Raw genomic sequence first — 23234 nt, 5'->3', positions numbered from 1 at the left:
TTTAACACACAGTAAAAACAAAAAACTTTAGATCATTAAAACATTGCCAGCATTCAAGAAAATGAACAGTTTACTCTGAAATGTGGATCTCTGCTGTATCATTACACAGATTAACAAGAGACATCCTGATCTTCAACTGAGGAGCTGGAATTAGGCTGCCTCAAGGTGTGCAGCCAGTAGCTGGTGAAAAGACAGGACATACACAAGTATTGCAAATTCATTGTATTGCAAATTCCAAATCTAACTCCCTGGCACAGTCATCACTGACCTGCCCTGGTTCCTCCTCCTCCTTCCTCCTCCTCCTCCTCACTTAACATCCAATTCATCCACAACAATAAAGCCACTTACCTGAACAGATCCAGGATGTCTTCTCCCACACGAAGTCCACTCTTGGCACCTACACATCCCAAACTGGATGCTTTAGGGCAATAGTCATCAGGCTGCCCCAGGTGCACGTGGTGTTGGCTCCTCTCTCTCTTCCCAGCTCCCCGGCTTCCTCAGCACCTCCCAAGAGACAAAGCAGCCCCCACATCACAGAATCATCCCCCAGCCTGAAAACCACAGTAAGGGAACATGACCTGTGCATCAATGTCAGCCCACCAGGAGGGCAGGAGCCAAGTACAGCCCATGGAGGGGGGCTGGAAGGAGCGCTGTGCTCCAAGGGGCATCTCACTCTGCGCCCCAGGCTCCCAGAGCTTCCACTACTTCTCTGTAAAGCCCAAGCAATCCCTTCTCACTAGGAGATATTTTTCAGAAAGCTGGTCTTTAAGACATGAAAGCCAGAGAAACTACTGCTCTTGGCAGCTTCTTCCAACAGTTAATCATCCATGTGTTAAAAATGTGTGTTTATCTTCTCATTTGAATTTGTCTAGCCTGATACAAATATTTATACTCTTCTTCCAAACAAGGCGACCTTTGATATGCTCAGTTTTTTCTAACTGTTGTACACATTTTTTAGAATCAAAGTGGAATTTGGCACAGCATCCTCAGGCTGCAGAAGCAGCTCCCTTGCTTGTGCTGGCAGGGGAACAGCCTCCAGAGCAGGGCTGAGCCTGGGCAGCCAGAGAACAGGCAGGGTTCACTGGAGGAGGAGACACAGACAAACACCCACCACTTCTGCATTCACTGTGATAACTCGTGATCGTGTTTTCCTGATGAGAAAGGCAAAAGCCAAATGAGGAGAAAAGTCCTTGAAATTTATGTCAACAGCACAAAACAAGCTACATTGTTTTCCTGCTTCTCCCTTACTGGTTTCAAGGACCTTAAGACTCATCTTCTCAGGGGTACACCATCCAATCCCAGAAAAGACAGAAGGAGCACTAGAGGTGTTTAATAAAAGAAACATCTTGGTGGTTGTCCTAACTCTCAAGGTGAATGTCCCCAAAAGGAAAATCTTCCACCTCTTTGCAATAACTCAGGAGCTCAGTCAAAAACCAAGGGCAGGAGGCTTGTGAATGCTACTCCTGCTTGCAGGCAGGACCAGATACAGCCAAAATAGCTCCAAGTGAATTTCTAGCTCTCTACTGCTCTCCTGGACAGCCAGCTCCCACCTGGTGTAGAAGAGATGAATAATGCCCTTTCATTATCCAAGTGCAGTACATTTGGTGATAAGGACCTGCCTGTATTTCCACAGGCACCCAGCAGTAAGAAACGAGATTAGCAGAGAAATTCTCAGGGGTGTCTGAGTGAATACTCAACAGCAGATGCCCAAGTAACTCAAAGCACCAAAGCACCTTCTCACAAGAGGCAGTGATATTACACAAAGCCTGGCCAAAGTCCTCAGGAGACAGAAGACCTTGTCCTCTAGCCTTGGCCAGAAAAAGTGAGTTTTCTCCATTTTCCTTCAGAAATACTTACACAGAGAAGTTCAAACCAATTTTAAAACATCCACAGTCTAGCTCCCCCTGGAAGGAGAATGACAGTGACTGATACTGCAGAATGCTTTTACACAAAAGCAAAGCACAGTATTTCCATTGCTGAGTATGACAAATATCACAACAGGATGACAAATGCAGATTTAGTTTCTGTGAAGAGTAAAAGGCAGCCTCCAACTACATGTCTAGGAGAAAACTTTGCCAGAGGTGCTATGGTGACAGTTATGCAAATGTGTGATGAATTAGCAAGTTAATCTTACTCTATATATCAGTTACAAAGATTAACACAGGCTTGACATGTATTTCTGGAGGGAAACCAAAAGATGGATGAGGCTGCCCAGTTTCTCTATCAGATGTCTCAAAGCCTCTGCAGCCTTATGACTTTTTTTATTATTGGGAGGTAAATTCCCCTCCTGCATCACAATTCAATCAAGCTTGTGACTGGAACCAAGACAGAAGATTCCAGAGCTACTGCTTTGCATTTTCAGCTGGTTTAGTAACACCTTCGAGCAACTCCGTTACAGACACAGCCAAGTAATTCTCTTTTCTGGCCATCACTAATCTGTGTTCTTCAACATGAATACTCTGGCCAGTCACCAGGCTCTCTCATTCCAGTAACTTAAATAAATTCACAATTAAGAAACAATGCAGGAAATGTCAAATTTGACTTTTAACTTCAAAAAGGAGGAACTGAAGCTTTCTCAATGTCCTGTAACAGAGCAGCAAGCTCACGTGAGCTTTTCCAAATGAGGTGTTACTATTTCATCTCTCTAACATTCAGGTGAATGAAAGGATTCAGCTTTACTTTCACTGCTGGTAAACTAGAAGGTACAGAGTTTTGTTTGTTTATATTTTTATGAAATTCACTTGAAGTTGGTTGCATTGCAAAGAAGAGCTAGACAAGCCCTCATTTGAGATTCAGAGGTAAAGATAAGCTATGGGCCAAAGCCAAATTTTAAGTTATTACCAGAAGCCTCTAAAAATATTTTTTCTTGACTGTCAGTTTTAAGTCAGGTTCAAAAATTACCTCTTTTTAGTGAGTTTAAAATTAACTCAATATGCTGCAAAGTTAATTTCATTGTAAAAGCCAGAGAAACTAAAGAGAATTTTATTTAATCGTGTCCTTCTGATATAATATTTTACTTATCTTCTCAATTAAACATACTTTAATCCCCACCACAGCATTTTGAATCTGACAACATCTGAAAGTCTTCCTTTATTCTTTCAGAAGGCAATTAGCAGTCAGGCCATCAGTGCAATCTACCTCACACCAGGACAGCCCAGCTTTCAGGCATGGGCACTATCACCTCCAAACTCCTCCTATCTTTTGGCCACAGCAGCATGACAGAGCATAAAGTACTCATGTGGGGTTTTGATTAACTTTCTACCAGCTGTTGTAAGTGAGATAACACCTAATGCAGCACTGAGTCTGCCACAACAGAGTATTCAGAGAAGTTTCAGTGAGTTTAAATCAGCACAGCTTGCAGAGGTTCATGGTTATGGCTCTGATCATCACAGGATTTTCATTCTTTCGTGATTTTTTTTAATCTGACAGCAGCATCTCAAACATAAGGTTTACTATTTTGTGAATGCATGACCTATATAGCAGAGAATGAACCAACCATCTTCAGCTTTAACCTTTCAGGAGTGCACTTCACTCAACAACCAACTCTAGCCAAGATATATTTTTCAAAACCAAGTAGGAAATCCACTAGAATTACAAATTCAAAGGTACAGTTTGTAACACTAACAAAGCCAACATTCTTCATTCCAGCCCTGGTGCAATGTAAGGACCATTTCAGCATTTCAGGTGGAAGGTAAGAAGTTCTGTACCACAACGACCACTTTAAGACAAACAATAACAAGAAAACCCAAACTGTCTTTGTTGAGGCAAATCAAGTCTGTGGTCATAGCTCAATCGTAAACTAAACAAGCCCTGAGGGAGCAGACAGTGCTAACAGACTTTCTTCTGTTAAAAAAGAGAAAGTTTCAAAGTTTGGTTACTGCTGACTGCCAGATTACTGATGTCCATATTGCCACTAGCCCATGAGAATACCATGACTTAAAAATAAGCCTTAATAACCAGAACATCCAAAAATCACAACCAAAGAGGCACATTTTCAAAAAATACTAAGAAACACTTCCACAAAAAGGTTAACAAGTATTATAGGTACTAGGCCCTTTTTTCAAAGGTTCTCTGACCACAAGCATCAAACAGCTGTAGCATTCATTATGCAGCACAACCATCTTCAGAAGCACTATCCTGTTACAGCCACAGATTAAACTCAGGCAAAGGAGCTCACTGCTCAAACAGAACAGAAGCAGATTCAGGAACTCACATTTCCAAAAATAAAAACTAAAATCTAACTTTATCACTGGACTATCCCACAGAGGGTCTGAACAGCTCAGTACAAAAGACAAATCTCCAGTTACACCTAATGCCAAAACACTGAAGGAGTCAAGGAAACAGGATAACCAAACACAAGCACTGAGAAGAGATACAAACCCTCTGGGCTTAGAGATGATGGGTTTTTAAATCTTTTACAATCTTGTTTTCAGCATTCTAACTCAGCTCATCAATTATTCACAAGTTGATACAGGATCCACCTGACAAATGCTACGCACACACTCTCTGCAGAGCAGCTCTGTCACCTCCAGCACCAACCAAGCCCTCTGATCCCCAGCAGAGAAGGTCTTGTGAGAACTGAGCCCTGCAGGAGTGCAGCCACTGAACAGTGTGAAGCATTCCAACACAAAATCCCAAACTCCTTCAGGAAAGCCAAGTGGAAGGGGCAGGTGCCATGCAATCTCTAGAGAAACTGGGGTTAGTGTGCTGCACTGGGATTACTGCCATGCATGAGGGACTGCAAAGAGGGTGCACCAGGAGAAAGCATCACAAAGTTCTTGTATCCACCAATGAACTTTGAAGCAGAGCATGAAGGACTAAATGACTTAGCAGGTTCAAAAACTCCATCTTGGTTTTTCCAAACCACTGTTTTTCCAGGAAGCTTAATTTAAATGGGATGGTGTCCCTAAAAATTCAAAACTAATCCCTCATGTATGAAAAGATGGCACTTTTAATCCAATAGCACCTGGTTTTGAAAGCTACCTCATCCCACTGTATATTTGTACTTAGCATTTGCTATCGGGAACTTTTTCTGTTGTTAATTATTTTGTATTATTTTGGCCAAAATTGAAGTGTAAGGAAATGTGCTGCCCTTGATGATCTATCACTTCTAATAAACAGGTTTTGTACATCTATGCAAATTATGGATTAGAAAGGAACAACATTAAATTTTTTTCAAAGCAACCTAACAAGTGGGTTTTCAGGAGAAAACAACTAAATTCAACAAAAAAATTCTGAATAAAACATGGAATGTGAGTTTATTTTGTGGTTTAAAAAGGGAGCTGAATGCAAGAAGTTGCATTAAAAAATGTTGGATGTGACATTATTTCAAAAAACACTGAAAGAAATGGAGACCGTTAGGTTTAGGTCAAGTGAACAATGACAATTTTTTAAGCCTGGAACTGGAATTGCTGGTCCAATGATATATTTGGATGAAGACCACACATCCAGTTCAACTACCAGCCCATGGAAATCCTGGTGTGTGGGTATCTCACTCCTGCAGGAATCTGCTGCCAAATTCTGCCTTCTGCTGACTCATTCCCTGTGTTTTGCCAGTTTCTACCAAGGAAATGCAGCACTGCCACTTCAATGCTGCATTTTGGCCACCTCTGACAAGCAGCTTCAGGGATCTGAAGGCAGAACAGAGACTATCCAAAAAACTGGATCCTGAGCACATTTAGTGTTAAAAAATTCACTTCAGAACCCTGGTGTGACCTGTTGGTGTGTAACACTGTGAGAGGGATCACACTTTCCTAGGTAAGAAGATAAACTTGTGGGTACAAATCTGATACCCTGTGTTCCTAACCTGAGCAAGGCAATTGAAATGTTAAAGATAACTTGGAATAAAACTAGAAGGCAAAGTTTGGCACTTTAATATAAAATCTATGGGTATCCAGAGGAAGGCATTCAAACTCAACTCCAGATTGTCCTAATTTTATTTAACTTGGTTAATCAATTTTAAAGCACTTTTTACAATTTACATAATTTAAAGGAGCACACTGCATCCTATAAATATAAATTAACATTTTTAATAACTCAAGACATCACAACAAAGCCAAATTTTGAAATAAATGTCATGTTTAGTTATCTGGATCAAGAAGTAACATACATGGGGAGGGGGGAAAAAACAGCATTAACAAGAAAACACTGTTTAGTTCTAAACTAAGTTTGTGCTTCTACATCAAAAACACAACACTGAAGTGACAGGAACTCTGCAAAGAACTTGAAAAGGTATATAACTGCTTTAGTCCCAAAACCAATATATATATTTATTTTTTCTTCTACATGTTATTTTTTTTCAGTTCTATCAAATTAGTATTAATGGTAGAGGGACAAAAGTACAATATACTAACTTAACTGCAAATACAAATTCTGTTGTAGCAGTTTGTTAGCTTGGTTTGGCTTAAGTTGAAATGGTTTTCCTGCATCAAAAACAAGAGCATATCTTTTCAATGTATTTAATAATCAACACATTTGTTAGTACAAAGCAGATGGTGTTCAGCAAGAAGGCATTAGGTGATCATTTGAAAACACCATGCTTTTTTTTTTTTTTTTTTTTCCTTTTTTTAAACCACTAAGCCACCCTGAAGAGTTTTGTGCAGGCCAGATGTTCACAGCTGGTGCACAGATGAAAGCTGCACATCCATGATCTATGCATGGAACTATCCAGAACCTGGCAGGTGTTAACATACACCATTAGTTACCTGCATGCTTTCTCTGTGACACACCAAAACCAAATCATCTTCCACTAAACTTTGAAAATCTGGTCTTAGCTACAAATGAACACTTTATTTCACTCCATTAATTTGACAAAGGGTATTAATCCATCTTTTGATTTTTGGTTGAGGACTAAAAATAAGAGTGAGATATCATAATCCTAACAATTTTGTCCAAATCTTCAAAGCAATTACTTGTTCTCAAAACAGAAAAAAAAATCATAATTCTCAGTCTTTTTGTAATTATTAAATGTCAAATAAATACATTTATCAAATGTATATTTATATTTACTACAGATTACTTTTTAAGCAAATCTCAGAATAACTTTAGAAAACTTTTTAAAACAGAACTGCTTTCGGCCTAGACTTAAAATAATTACATATTAGGGCAAAAGATGGAGTTAGAGAGTCAGCCTCTGAATGCTTCTTAAAAATAGGTGCTTCAAATACAGGTTTAGAAATTAAATTAAAAATAATGTTTTCAGTCACACTGAAGAAAACATCTGCAAAGAAAAAAGGCCCTCATCCTTAAGATTGAAGAAAAAGATGGTAAGGGGAAAAAAAAAAAAAAGCACCATTTTCCCAAGTTGCCCAAATCACACACAGACACAGGAAGGTTACAAATGCCATTCATGAAAGAATGCACCACAAACATCAGCATTTATTCATTTTGAATTTTTTTTTAGCAAATGACAAAAGACTCAGCTCACTGGCTTCACTTTTGTTTACCTTTTGCTTACATTACACATTTAAACATTTGTCAAAACTTACTAAAGTTGTCTGCATTCATGCACAACTAGAAAACATCCTTAATTTATTTAAACCAGAAATGCATTACCAGAAATGTATTAACATTGTTCACTACTAAACATTAAAAAAAAAAAAAGTTGAAATTATTAAAAAGGTTATCCTGGAACTGTTAACTTCACAGCAGACTTGAACTACTAATTGGCTCACATTTCAAATTGGAAAAAGCAAGATTCATGCTAGTGTTAGTGTACATCTCGCCCTAGCACTACTGAAGGATCATGGTTCACCTTGATCACAGATAAGAAAAGAAAAGTGCATACAGAAGTTTACAACAATTTAAAGGACAAAAAATGGTCCAATTGATGTGGTCCCAACGATTAACTCAAAAGTCTATGACAAATACGAGCTTCTGTGAGCTACTTATACTACTTAAGATTGAGTACGGATATACAGAAAGTTGAATTCGTTTGAAATCTTCAAAAAATGTTCCTGTCAATCCTCAAATGGTGGCTGTTAGAGCTTAAAATTTCTGTTAAATGCGTGCGTTGAATTACTTGTTATCCAAGCGTAGCAGCTGCTCCTTACCATTTATTGTTAGCGACCTTAACTGGCCATCTTCTTCAACTTCTACTCTCTCATGTCCATTCTCAACAATCCTGCAGGACAAAAACACCATGAGCAGTTCTGAACACACACCAGACCTCAGGTTTAGATAACAAACTGTAAGGGAGCAGCACCTGCTTAATGCAACTGTACTTGGCAAGCTTTGGTATTTACCAGCACTGGAGCTGGCACCAGCACCCAGCTCATTTCCCCACTGCTTAGTCAGGAAAATTGCCTTCTGCAAGCTGGAATCCTCCAGGATGTGGAGTTCACACTTACAGCTGCCACCTCATACACTGTCACAGCTGTGCTCTCACTACACACTGTTATCTAGGCCTAAATGCCTTGAGAGATCAACTGCACAATCTTGACACTGCATTTAGGCCCTACCCATTTGTTAAATGTGTGTTATTCTAGACCAATCACAATTTTGTACACAAGACAGTCTAAAATCCATTTTTAATTTGATCAGAGCAAGTAATCTGTAGACTTACTATACATCAACTTTATGACCAGCCTGCATGTTACAAAATTCAAGTATCCCTGATTGAAAAGAGAGATTATTAAACAGCTTTTGAGTTTTCAATTTTTCTGGCATGCACTCAGAAAAATATTATGACCACACCAGCATGTGATCCAGAGGCTGTTTGTGTTATTAAGTGGTCAAGATGATAGGAGCTCTCCAGTACAGGAGTTCATAGAAGAACCTTGCACTTACAAGTATGGGACCCAAGTTAACAAACAAAAACAATTTATCCTCCTTCACTTTTCTGTAATTTTATATTAAGTAATGAAATTACTTAATTGTTCAGTACTCCTACATTGATTATAATATTCCATGTAGGTTTTTCTATAGTTAACTAAGACTTGGGTTTGCAAAATGCAAGGATTTGCCCATCACAAGCACAACACTGTGTACAGAACTTGAAAATTCACTTTCCAACAAACAGGCATTTTTTCTCCAAAGCAGGCTTCAGTTTCTTATTTCATTTAACAGACAGAAAAAAATTACTAGAAAGACTTCACTCAAACATTGCCTAGGAAAGCACACTAAGCAGATGCTAGAGAAAATTCTTTCATAACATCTGCAAAACTAAAATTCTTCCCAATTTCTAGTCTAGTCAAGAAAATTCTTTCATAACATCTGCAAAACTAAAATTCTTCCCAATTTCTAGTCTAGTCAAGAAAATTCTTTCATAACTTCTGCAAAACTAAAATTCTTCCCAATTTCTAGAATAAAAGGTGCAGCCCTACACAGGAGGTTCTGAAGCCTAAAAGAGCTCCAACTACAGCATTAAGTAACTCAACAATGCCAAGAAGAGACAGAGAACCCAATAATCCAAGTAATATGATGAACATAACAACAAAAGTAAAACATAAAAACATGTATCACTATTTGTGTGTGTGCAAAGATACAATATATTTATATTAATGTAACTATAGGTATTTTAATCTCTACATATAGTTTCATATAAATATATTTACATCACTTACCTCTTTGTAGTAATTTTTCTGCCATTAACTATTTTAGTTGAGGTTGATACTGATTTGAAGTTTCCCATTCCACTGCCACCAAATGACGTAGAGGAGAATGATGAAGTAAGGCCTCCATGTCCCAGGGAGCCAAATGAAGTAAAACCTATTGAAAAGGAAGGCATTTGAATAAAATGTAATTTTGCATGGCTGTGGGATCCAAATTTACCATCCATTCAGACTTCATCCTACTTTCAGCTGGTTTCATCACACAGCATCAGTGACTAGATGGCATTAACACCAGCCTGAGAATAAAACCATGGCTCCAGCCCCATCCATTCTCTCATACGGACTCACAGTTCCAGTTCCAAATGCACAGCATTGTCCAAAAACCATATGCCAATTCCTCCCTGAAAAGGCATTCAACCTTTACCCACACTGCACTCAGGGGAAAGCCAGCAACCCTAAAGAATGTGATCATCAGCTTTAGTGCAGATGCTGGGATGCCCCAAGCTGGCAGACAGAACAAGTCCTGTATCAGCAGCACCCCAACCAATGCCCAGACTCCCAGCACTCTAAGCAGCACCACGGGGTTTAGGCACATGTTTTTCAGGACCTGTAATTGAAGCCATCACACCCCGAAAGCAAACAGAACAAAAGAATTCTAAAGCCATGAAGAAACTGTAGCACCAAAATAAAGAAAACAAAGTTCTACTTGTTAGAGATCTGTTCACTCTATATGAACTTTCAGGTAGCCCAAATACTCTAACAGTGGCTTAATTTTCATTTACACCTTACAGACACCATCTTAATTAAAAAAAAAAAAAAAAATTAGTCACAGAATTGCCTGAATGGAGAAGCCAGCTTGTTGTATTGCAATCCTTTGTGAGCCAAAATTGCATTCATTCTTAAATGTTATGATATTTACCTGTGTCAAATGGAGAGAAAGCACTTCCAAAAGCAGGGAATCCACCAAAGGCAGAGAAAAATGATCCACCACCACCTCTGCTTCTGTTTCCCCTCTGACCCCGCCTGCCACCAAAGAAGTCCTCAAAAGGGTCTTCTACAAAACAGAAGAAAACATTTAAGAGTCAATATTACTGAGTGATTCTGTATTTAATCATTAGGGATTATTTATTTTTTAAAAAATTGTTAACAGGTAAGATTCTTCCTTTGAAACATTTGAGGCTACTGAACTAAGACTCCCCCAATAATTGCTATGCTCCTTCTGGTCTAAATTCTGCTTGCTTCTGGACCTAAAAATAATTTTTATATATATAAAGTAGCTGACTTTCTTATTTTACCTGTTTTAACATTAAAAACTAGTAATCCTAATGAAAAATATAGCATTCAGGTACCTGAACTTTCTAGCTTCTTTGTATTCATGATTTATTGTGGATCACCATGATCTAAAAAGTAACTTCCAGGTAGGTTGTATTAATTATTGAAATCTAAAAACAGCAGCCAGGGATTGATGACTCATAACCCTAAAGTGTTCCAAGTGTTTAATTTAGCACTTGCCACATTAGATACTCCAAACACGAATTCTGCTGCACATTTAGCAGCAAAGCATGGAGGTTTACACACAGTGTCCCAAGGAGGCATTCAGTCTGTACCAAGCAGGAGGGAGAGGGCAAAAATAGAGAAAGGGGGTAATGGATAAAATGTTATTTTAAATTCTAGTTCCACTCTTATGTCATTGAGAACAGCTATTGTTCCATCCCCACCAGGAAGACAATAGTCTCTTTCCAAAAAGGGAAAAAAAAAAATGGGGGAGGTGTCAGGCCATGGGGTACAACCAGCACCTATACAAGCAGTCTTTATTTACTAGAATTACCAGAAAACTGCTTTTCTCTAATTCTTTTGAGACAGAGAACAAAAGAAAAGAAATGAAATCATAAACCAAAAAGTCAATAAACATAATACTTGCATTAAAACCAGAAAAGTTTAGGAACTACTCTCTTCATCAATCACAACTCTTCCAGAATGAGTGTTATTGGGAACACCCATGATTTTACCAAGTTCTTCAGTATTGAAAGTTCAGAATAAACTTCTAATGAAAACTGCAGAACCTGGTGATAGCAGCAATAGAGGTATAAAAGCAAGGAAAGACTTGTGACTGCCTGACTGTTCAGAACTACAGCTGACAACATGAAGGTCAGAAATGCAGTATTTGTTCCACTTCTGGTACCTCCACAAAAATCCAAGCTGATTTATGATAAATCACCAAGTTAATACAATATGCATTATACATCATTAAGTAATCAGTATGATAATAAAAATATGTAAGTTACCATCTGTTTTTGTGCAATTACTTAAATATGAAACGTCACAATGTATTTATGCTGAACAAGGGCAGCTGCTAAAAAAAACCCTACCCCCTCCCAACCTCCACAGTTATTGAGTAAAACAACACAGGACCTAACATTTATCTCACATACACTGGCAAGCAAGTGGCAAGATTTTTTCTACCTCAGACATTTTTTGTTTTGTAGCTTCTTTTTTTCCATGTAAAGCAATTTTTCCTCAATATAAAGATGACTTATTAGTACCTTTATAGAAGTCAACCAACACTTAAGCATGGAAATATGGGAATTATTATCATTTCCAAAACAAGCACTATGTCCATACTTAAAACAGGCCAGTTTTGTCAGTCTAGCATATCAACCAGCAAGTACAAGCAGAGCAGTTAATTGTTCTGTAGCCCAATTTATTCTCACAGGAATGACTCATAGGTTAGTTATGAAGGTCATTCACTCACGTGCACAAATGATCTATACACTGTACTACTCCCACTGTTAAGCTTTCTATTTATAATCCAAATTTTCTCGTTACCTGGAGTTTGAATAAAAACAAAACAACCTATCATGTAAGCTCTGTGGTTTTAATCTCTCACAGTGTGAGAGAGATTCTGCAAGTTATTTAAGGGAAGATCGTGGACTCTCCTAGAGATCCCTGATATCAACCCAGCTGCTCAGTGGATTATTGCCACACCAAAGCCTAACCAAGACCTGGCCATGCCTTATCAGCCTGCCCAGCAAAGGAAGAGGTCAGACTTGGTATCAGCACGTGTTCAGACGCCAGGTGATTGCTGTCAGCAGCCTGGGAACAATTCTCCAGAGCTCTTCCTGTAATTCTCTCAAGTGAGACACAGCAAGCACTGCAGAATGCTCAGCAAGATGGATTATGCTGAGGCAGGAAAAGGGGCAGGACTTGTCAGAGAAACTACTCCTTATGATTCTGACAGCCAAGTACAGTAGGCAGAAGAAAAAAAATACCAAGAACACAGAGAGAAGGCAGCAGGAGGCTGCTGCACTATCATTTGTTGTATCTACCACAAACACACATTAATATAGCAAACTCACCCTGTTTATGCTTTTACTCCCCAAATCAGGATGATTAATGGCATCACTCAGCAAAATAGTAACATTTCAGCCCCCTAAGTCTATTTTAGCAGAGCTTTTCCATCCCTGATAACTGATAACCTTTTCACAAAAAAGGCCTTTTCCAAACAGTTCAAATGCAGGGTGTTGGGGTTTTCTTAATGATTCCTCTTACTACAGTCACTTTGGTACTTCCAGTCCATTTTTTACTGAATGTGAGCAGTGTATCAGATTAAGAAAACTAAGCAGCAAAAAGAAAAGAAAAAAAATACAAAAATAGAAGTCATGGCCTTTCTAAAAAGGGGAAAATACTATATAAATACAACTTCCAAGCTTCAGAAAATCAAAATGTTAAACCAGTGATACTTAAGAGTATTACCAACCACTGTCTGGAGATAAATTCAGTATATTATAATCTAGGTATTACCAGAAGCTTATGGGAGGACAGAGTATTACACTCAGTTTCCCTAAAAATGTTGGAGTATACTTCTAATGCAGAATTTGTGGTGCTGTAAGAACAGCAAAGATCAAGAGAGAACAAAAGGTGAGAAACTTCAAGGAAGTCAATGAGAAAGACTTCTTATCTATCAACAACAGCAGATGACATGAAACTTTTTGGAAAAAGGGAAATGGTTAAGCAAAGAACTCATGGTAGCCCATTACCAGAACACCAGGCAAAATGAAGGACTTCAGGACTCTTGCTATAACTAGGTAGTAAAACAGAAGTTACAGAGGCCAAAAAGTTAATGTGGAGATTGGAACCCCCGGCAACAGAAGATTGTACACTAACAAACCTGTCTGAAAATAACTGCATTGGAGGTAATGTTTTCAGGAAAATTTAATTTCTTTAGAAAAATCATTCCCAATTCAAATGCAACAACTGTCTTGATCCTCTGGGTAAAACATTAAACCTGCTCCCTGAAAACCATGGAATATTACCTTGCTTTTCTGTAGTCACAAGAAAAGCATTTCACCTCTAAACAGGTCAAATAGCAACAACTACTGTAACAAATATCACACTGCAGCTCAAAATAAGGCAGGTGGTGATCTCCACTCTGAGAGGTCCCCAGCTGTAACACAGAAACAGGATTTTTTTCCCTTTCAGCTCATGGCAGAATACTACTTAAAAGATGTGATTGTTTTCCCTTCCTGCCTTGTGATCATAGAACCAAATAAGTTGTACTAATTCACTGATCCAAAAGAAAACACTGAGTTGTTACTTTCTGTTGCACCCATGAGCTAATCTCTTTCAGCACTGGAAACACTCATGTATTAGAAAAAAAATGGGCAGGAAAGCACCACACAACAGGGGAGGGGGGGAAGGAGTCAAACCCCACACTTTGAAGCAGTCCACAATGCAGCTAAAACTCAAAATTCATTATATCAATCTAAGGCATTAGCTGCAATTACAATACATGATAAACTGCAAGTGTCACATTTCCTATGGCAGTCACCACTGCCAAGACCCCTGCATCCTGGCTGCTGCTTGGGGAACTGCACCAGGAATTGATCTGCTGAAAAGAGCATCTCCACATGAAAGCAAGTTCAGCCACATCAACTCTTTGCTAGAGTTCACAGTGTGGCTGTAAAAGCAACTGTGCTGGTTATGAGACAGGCAGCAGCACAAGTGCCCAAGGGTCACAGGCAGCACAGGAGGATTCTTTCAGGCACAGAACGATGGCACATTCCACTGCAATGCCATCATTCACCTCCAAAAATCAAAGGTGTTGAGATAAATGGTGAGCTGTCAGCAAATGCTCTCCCATGCATGTACTGTCACAGTCAGAGATGTTGATAATCCTCTCAGGACAGTGTGCAAAGGGAATTACCCTGTCCAAGCAGGGCCACTGCTCTGGCCTCACTCACTGCAGCACCTCCCCAGCCAGTGAACCTTCTTTGCTTTATTCTCCACCACTGCTCTGCCAAAACACAGCCCCTGAGCTGAGTGCTCCTGTGGCAGATGCAGGAGGGTGGCACTGGCAACAGAATTCCTGGAGTAGGTGTTTTCTACCTCGTATCCTACCTGAAAAAAGTTTCAAATATGCATATTTGCAGTAAACACACATAGAACCTCATGCTACAGCTCTGGAGAGCACTCAGGCACTAAAAAATACACTATGAGAACTGGAGGGGCCACCTGTAAGCACTTTGAGTGCTCCTGTGGCAGATGCAGGAGGGTGGCACTGGCACAACACAGGATAATGGAACAGAATAAAGGATGCTGTGCAGCCCCTATGGAAGGGCACAGCCAAACCCACTGGCATTGAGCATGGCTGCAGTGTTGCAGTAAGCAAAGGCTGCCTGCCCCGTCCTTTCCTTCTATCAAAAGCATCCTGTAATGGCTTTATACATCCTGCCAGAAGAGACTCTCAAATGCAGGGCTGAACAATGTTTACAGACACAATACCCAGAATACAACAGAATTCCTGGAGTAGGTGTTTTCTACCTTGTATCCTACCTGAAAAAAGTTTCAAATATGCATATTTGCAGTAAACACACATAGAACCTCATGCTACAGCTCTAGAGAGCACTCAGGCACTAAAAAATACACTATGAGAACTGGAGGGGCCACCTGTAAGCACTTTTGCATGGAAATATTTTCTTCCTTACAAAGTAAGCACACTGTTGATGCCCCTTACTAAGGAGAGACACCAAGATGTTGTTCCAAGCATGGTTGCTTCATGTTCCTCATGTTTCAGCATGATCTTTGTAAATTTGTCTTTGGTCTTTCCATAAATTAGATGTGAAACAGATGTTTGTCCCACTCATATAATAAATCACAGAAGAAGCATTTGGAAGTCCTTCTAGTGATTTATAGCAGAGATCTTGGGATTCACTGGTTTTTAGAAAAGGAGACCTAAACATCACCTTTGAATGCCATCTATATGGTAACTACAGAGATGCTGGAGTACGCTAATCAGCATTTCATACTTATCAAATGAATGCTCAAATGTTCAGGCACACCTTAAAAATGGAGGCAACTTCCATTACCTTCCATTCCTTATGACCTGCTCTCCTTAAGATATTCAGCATTTGTGCTCTGACCAATTTAACCAGCTACCTGTCCAAGAAAAGCAAATCAAAACATTTTCTTGGGGACCAACAACCTCTACTGGACTGGGATTCCCAAGACAAACTTTGGCTAGTATGCTATCAATCAGTTTCTCAATCTATCTAATGGGACATTAGACAAAGATTAAAGTTTTAAGATACACATAAAAATTTGAAGTAAGGCCTCCTCCTTTCAGCAGGGCTAATTATGTATTAGTTTGGCCATGGAGCCACAGCACTACCTACTCCTGTCTGATAATACTGTCTGGGTGAGACAACTCCTGTGTTTCAAAAACCCTCTTTGAACCTATCAAGTTATTTCTGAAAAATTCATAGTGAGATATGGACCATTCAGTGGATAATTATGATCTAAGACTGGTGGTTATAAAATAAAACTGCACATTCATACCAAAGCAATGAATGCACATGCAAATCTGTGAGCACTTCAGAAATTGCACCAAAAGCAGCAAATTTACATCAACAAAAAGATTAATTACCAAAAAGACACTGCTGTTCAAGATAGCTTTAAATGAAAGCCACCTCCATTTTCAGTTTTAATAACCCATTTTACTAACAAATACATTTTGCATTAGAACATTTACACAATCAATTATCAGAAATGTGACAGCATGTGAATTAAAACCATGATCTGATTCTTATGTGAATATTTTGCCACAGCAGGACAACTTTCTGTCCTTGAGACAAGTACTTTGATGAAGCTGTCCCATTCAGGAAAAACATCCTGAAACACCTATAACAAAGAGTTTGCAATGATTACTGCACATAAAATTTCCTCTCTCTTGTCAAGTTAAGACTCTTTTGCCTGGATACTAAAAGTAACTCACTGTACTTTTCCAGAACAGTTCTGCTTTTCTTTATGTAATCAATATTACAGCAGTCAATCTGAAGTAATTCTGACCTTTGATGGAACCAAAGTACATACCAGAAAACCAGCTAGCTGACATTCTCTGTGACAAATATTTGTATCTAACTAGTTGTATGAAGCTTTTAAGTCTCATTTTATCTTTCATTTCCAAGAGTAATTTTAAAATATCACATAAACCAGGTAACCAGAACTCTCAAGGGAAAACTCCACAGAGTCCCTATGGGCATATAATGCATCAAAGTACATTGTGAATTCTACTTCACAATCTAAAAAAAAATTAATTTTATTACCATCTCCAAATGTATGTTTAGAAACCACAGCAAAACTGTCAAGACTACAGTGATGTTTAAAGAGATCCCACAAACAGACTTCTCTTGGGACATCAAAGTCCAGAGGGGAAATCCACCAGGACCAATTTATCATGTCACATTAGAAACACATTCTGCCAGGGAGAGAAGCCTGGCTCCTTGTGGGATTCATTTAACTACACACCCAGGCACTGGAAGCAGTTTGAAATGCCCCAAACAATCCTGTCAAGCTTGTAGACACTGCTGCTGGAGGATATTGGTCTGCTGTAGGCCCTGAGTTGTTTTTCCTAGCCCATACACAAATTACTCAGGCATCATTGATGCATCTGGAGTCAGCTGAGATGGTTTAGGGTGTGTATGCAGCTTCTAGTCTAGAAAAAAAAAAAAAGAATTAACTCCTTAAGGAGTTTCTGTTGGGTAATGTTCTGATCTTGTTATATACCAATTCCATCTTCCACAGTAACTCCTCACTGGTAACACCTTCCAACACAGAACTTACTCTCAAAGTGCAAATCTGAGTGCACTTTGTGCAAAGCCTCTAAACCAAAACCAAATCAATTCTTTAACAGCCCAGAAACACAGCCCAGCCTACACCAAAGCACATCAATTTCTGTTTCTCAGCCTGAAGCAGCAGTCACTCATCAATACACTTCCATTACCAGCGGTAACACTGGGATCCTTCCCTCCTGTGAACTGTTAAATTACAGAAGAAAAAAGATCCTTGAAAATTTACAAGTAAAATACAAATAAAACACAACAAGGAACACAAACCAAATCAAGGCAAGCATCACATATAAATGGAGTAGGATATAGCTGAAATATAAAAGTTTAAGAATACTGACAGGAAAAACCAACCCTACATTAAGAGTAAACAGAGAGGCAGAGGTGTATGGCACAGGCAGTACTTTGCAATGCAAAGTGTAGTGCTGCACAGGAAGCACCAACTTTTCTTCCTGTCACAAGGATCAGCATCCATCCATATGTCAGAGGCTAAAAACTATCCCTAGGACAGCTCACCAGGAATACACACTCTGCTGCAACCATGTGCCACAAAAAGCAAGCCCACAAATCTCAGAGTAAGAGCTCAGCATCTGTCATAGCACCAGATGAAGTTTTAAAACGTACTTGCCTTCATGCACCCCTAGATTTACAAAGAATTTGCCTGAGAAAAAACAATTAAAATAATCTGTGACTGTCTCCAGTGCAACACACAGCACATTAGCTCTGCTCCATTTGGAAGTGTTCAGAGCTGCCTCCAACAGCATTACAGATTTTCATTCGGAAAGTCTGAAGGGAGACATCATTTAAAAATCTACATTCTCCTTTTTCCTACAGATGAATAAAGATGTCTCTGTTTATAAAGAAAACTTTCTGTAACTGCAAGAGCAGTGCAGTATAGTTCAGTACAGTTTAACAGACTCAATTCATAGCACCATTTCAGAAATTTTTCACATCCATAAATTTACAGGAATTATGCATATGAATGCTGCTCTTTACATACTCAATGACAATCAGGATATAGAGAGTCCCACCTGCATTCTGTGGGCTTCACTACATGCCACTTCAAACTGCATAAAAAGTACAAATGTTTTAAAGTATTTATTCAATTTCATCTTTGATTCCAGCAGTACACATTTTTAGAAAACATGACCTCAGTACTTATTTAGTGGCTTAGAATATCAATTATAACCTGAGTAGCTCCTCCAGAAGTTACTAATTCCACAGAAAACTCATCAACAAGTTGGTAACTCCTCATTTTAAGAAGGTAAATTCTGTTATTATTCAGGACAGAACTGTTCCATTAGTGTTCCAACACAGCATCACCTGTAAGGGCTGCAGTTCACCAATACAAATATTTCTGCTATACATGCAATTCTACTGCTTGCTTTTGGAATTACAAAATGCACTACATTCAGATGAAAGCACACATATTTTTATGTTGTACTATCTTGAAATATTCATATATGTGCAAAGACCAATTCAAGTACTTTTTACAGAAATTTGTGAAAAAAAATGTTTGTAGTCACAATTACCCATGTTAGAGAATGTCTTAAACATCTTAAAGAAAAAAAAAAAAAAAGTGCTCACTTTGAAACCTTCCAACTAGAAACATTTCAAGAGCTTATGCTCAAAATCCAAAGCTTAACTGAGGCTTTTAGGCCTCTGGTCACTGACACTGCAACTATCCACAAAAAGCAGAGAGGCAGCTTAGCAACAATTAGTTTCCATTAACTGGAGTGCACACAACACTGCTGCCACTGCCAGAACCTTGGCAAGAGGCAGAGCCTGTGCTCAGTGCTCTTCTCTTCCAGCTGACAAAAACAGTGATGAATACATGAAGTAGATAACCTGCTTCTGAATAAATAAATAAATAAACCTGTGTGGTAAGCAGGGGAGAATGTCCCTCTAGGTCACTAATGCAGAGGTATGTTGCTAAGCCCACTGGTGCCCAAGGGAAGATGGGGCAACAGAACATGCAGTTACCTCAAACAGATGCTGGAAGGTAAAATACTTCTGACTAACAGGAATTAAAATCCCAGCCTCTACAGGAGGGGCTCACTGCAGCTGCAGTACCCCATGGAACACTGGCAGCAGTGGTCCCTCCATTGGATAAGCTGGAGAGCTCTGTGCACTGTGCTCTACAGCCTTCCTTCCAAGGAACCCAAAAGGCAGGGCCTCAGCTTTCTTCAAGCCTATCATTTAACAGCAGAACTAAACTTCATGGCTTTAAGGTTAATCATGAATACTGACATTTTCAGAGACAGCAAGTGAAGAGTCTTTTGCTAGTGTTGATGAAGTAAATCTAATCAAAATCAAACAGAGCCTATGTCAGTCTCCCACTAGTAGCATCTCACCTGTACAATTTACTATAAAGATACTTGATTGAGAACCAACTGTTTTGTTTAATAGATCTTCAATCAAAAAATAAACAAAAGAACTGAACACTCTCTCCCAGCTCCTCCACAGTAGCTTCCTACTCAACATCTTGCTCAGATTTTTCCAGGTTTTCTACCACACAATCAAGTGAGTTAGACAAGGACCTCCAGAGCTCATCCAGTCCAACCCCCTGCTCAAACAGGATCACGTGCAGGGGGATTTCCAGGACTACTCCATATGCCTTCTGGCTATCTCCAAACATGGAGATTCTACAACCTCTCTGGACAATCTGCTCCAACACTGTTGCCCTCCCAGTACAGTTGTGCTACCTTAAGTTCAGGCAGAGACTCCTGGGCTTCCATTGGTGGTGATTGCCTCTGACCTCTCCATTCCCTTCCCAATGCACTGATGAGACTCTTACCCTGAGCTTTCTCTATAGTGAACAATTCCAGCAATTCCCCAACTTGCTCTTCAGGTGAGAGAAGCTCCTGTAATAATCTGGGTGGCCTTTCACTGGACTCTATCCAGTAGCTCTGTTTTTTTACTGTGGAGCCCAGAAGCGGACCCAATACTCCAGATGTGTCCTAACCAGTTGAGATCACACATCTAAATTGAAATGCTTGTCTTGTACTTCCTAAAATTCTTATTCTGCTGCAGACAGTGAAGAAGTTGCATCTACCCAGTTCAGAGCCCACTCCACTCATCAGTATTTTGCTAGAAGCTTCCTCCAATCTTCCCTTTCCTACTTTCAGCTGATTTCACACTGGATCCAACCGCCCAATTCAGCTGCCTGTCTTCCACCAGATCCTCCTCTAGCTGCTCATCTAATTCATCAACTACCATTCTACTGCATTCAACCTCAAGCCCTTCAACCCCCTTTCTAATCCTTCATTAGTCATCTAACAGCTGATGATCCTGAAATAGCAAACCAAAGAAAGATATAATTAAAATCTGAAAGGCACTACCCCCTTAATGCTGCCAAAGAAAATAAATTACTTTTAAAAATATTAAAACATTTACAAACATTATTACAGAGCTAAATCAATATCTACATACTGAACAGGAAGAAAGCCTGGTTTTTCAAGTACACTTCTTGCAGTTTTCAGTATGGAACTTTCTCACAGTAAATACTGAACACAGGATCAGTTCTGCTTTATAGGTCAGCATTTTGCTGAGCTGAACATACACAGAGAGATTGCATAAGAATCCCAGCACCTCTGAAAAGACCTTCACTAGAGCAAGCAAGAAGACCTTCAGCATGAGGGCAAAAAGATTCCTCTGACAACTTTTATCACATATTGCTTCCTTTAATGAATGCTTCCTAAATGAAGAATACAAACCTCAAGAACCATTTTATCTGAGTCTCTAAAGGCTCTATACCCCAAGCAAACAGGTGACATGAATTTGGGAGAATTTTTAGATTATGTATGCAACTGTTCCTATTCTGACAGAAGAAAATCAGTCCTGCTAGGACACAAGTTCACAGTGAGAGTTATGGTGTAACAGTTATAATTAAGCTGTCCCATTCAGAAGCTCTCAAAGTTTTAATTTATTTACCGACCAAAAGAGAGAAATAACAGACTAAGTTAGCCTGCTTAAATTCTTGAGAGGAAATTCCAGTAAGCACTTTTTCTGTTGAATATTATTTCAACTTAGAGACATTGCAGACATCATTTCATGTTTGGCAAACCAGGCCTTCCAGCAAAACATTAACTGGCAAGCCATACCTAGTTTTGTACAATAAAATTAACCAAGAAACAGGTATGAAACAAAAATTTCAAATACAATACAAAATACCAGTTGTCTGCCCCATTTTCAGAACTATTTCTATTAAAACTACATTAGCTCTGTTTGTTTTTTAAGACTAAAGTTTAAGCCTCACTTTAGACACACGTTACTGAAACCAGGGGATCACTTACCAAAGAAGTCAAATGAAAAGGGGTCCCTTCCACCAAAAAACTCCCTGAAGACATCATCTGGGTTGCGGAATGTAAATCCAAAATCAAATGGACTATCATGATGATTTCCACCTGCAAATAAACAAAAAAAAAAGAAAAAAAAGTTAAATTTCAGTTATCTTCACATATTCTTACTAATAAGAAAGTTGAGGCCTATAGGGTACTTGAATCATCTAAAGATATAAACAGTTTCCAAAATTTCTCTTTCAGATATAATTTAACTTAAATACACACGTTACTTCATCACTTTCCATAACAGTTTCTCTGTTTTCAAATAACAGCAATACCTTTTATAATAACCAGAAAAACTGTAAAACAATTGACATCTTGATTTTTTAAAGACTGAATTTTAGGCCCTAGTACAGGCATTTCCAGATTCCTGTCTTGCAAAGAAAGCTACAGAAAATAGAGAAAGCAAAAAACTGCTGATTGTCAACATACCTCCACCTCCATTTATTAGGCCTTCTTTTCCATATCTGTCATAGATGTCACGTTTTTTAGCTACAAAGAGAAGTTGTACATCATGTCAGTAAACAGGTTTGTTGGTTTTGTGAAAAAATAAAACCACTTAACCAGCATTCTCAGTTAAGCATCTTCTCAAAGCTAGTTTATTTAGGGAAGTTCTCATCTATAACTGCTGAGCATCTTCAATTTAGTTCAAAAAGAACAGCTACTGAACTTCAAACTTAAGACCAGTAAGCTGTAGAAGGTCCAGTCCTGATGTATGAGAAAAAGTTTGGTTTAAGGACAAACCTCATGCAGAAATTTGCCTTTAAGAAGAATATGGCAGATTTCTTCTTTGGACAGCTACCATGAAAAGCTTTAAGGCTGTGAAGGATCTCTGGACCTCAACCTGCTCCTCCACACAAGTCTAACTGTGAAGTTGGTCACATCTTGCCTGAATAAAGCTGTGATCACATCAATTTCTGAGATAAGATTCTACAGGCTCTCTGGAGAGCAGTCCCAGTGCTCAAGCACTCCCTTCCTCCTCTCCCACTTGCCAACCTTGAGCATTGCCTCTTTTCCTTTTCTTGCACAAGACCAAGCCCATTGTGGGGGAGTTAAGAGAACAAAGACCAGTGTTTATAAGAGTGACTGCAAAACCCCTAAAATTAATTATAACCATTTTTGCTGGCTTAATTGTGGGATATGGAATGGAGAATGATGTTCCAAAATGCCAAGGAAGGATGTGACTCAAACTGCTTGCTCTCTATTATTTCAGAAGGCAT

General features: G+C 39.0%; 1 protein-coding gene across 7 annotated transcripts in view; it reads right to left on the bottom strand.

Moving 5' to 3' along the window:
• The window catches only part of DNAJB6 (DnaJ heat shock protein family (Hsp40) member B6), a 59106-nt gene that overhangs the window by 23456 nt on the left and 12416 nt on the right, over nucleotides 1–23234 (bottom strand). For 5 of the 7 annotated variants that reach the window (XM_059467571.1, XM_059467608.1, XM_059467580.1 and 2 more), the window contains exons 4-8: nucleotides 22447–22506; nucleotides 21967–22077; nucleotides 10471–10605; nucleotides 9564–9708; nucleotides 8052–8122 (exon numbers count right to left, since the gene is read on the bottom strand). In XM_059467571.1, coding sequence (XP_059323554.1) covers nucleotides 8052–8122; nucleotides 9564–9708; nucleotides 10471–10605; nucleotides 21967–22077; nucleotides 22447–22506 — 522 coding nt within the window. Of the gene's footprint in view, nucleotides 1–348; nucleotides 552–5918; nucleotides 7220–8051; nucleotides 8123–9563; nucleotides 9709–10470; nucleotides 10606–21966; nucleotides 22078–22446; nucleotides 22507–23234 lie in introns of those variants that run through there. The other 2 variants (XR_009418030.1, XM_059467617.1) reach the window with 2 other exon arrangements.

The sequence above is a fragment of the Ammospiza nelsoni genome, chromosome 1, assembly GCF_027579445.1.
Source record: "Ammospiza nelsoni isolate bAmmNel1 chromosome 1, bAmmNel1.pri, whole genome shotgun sequence".
NCBI classification, from domain to species: Eukaryota; Metazoa; Chordata; class Aves; order Passeriformes; family Passerellidae; genus Ammospiza; species Ammospiza nelsoni.
The sequence above is the reverse complement of the archived record's forward strand: the minus strand, read 5'-3'. Positions and strand labels throughout refer to the sequence as shown.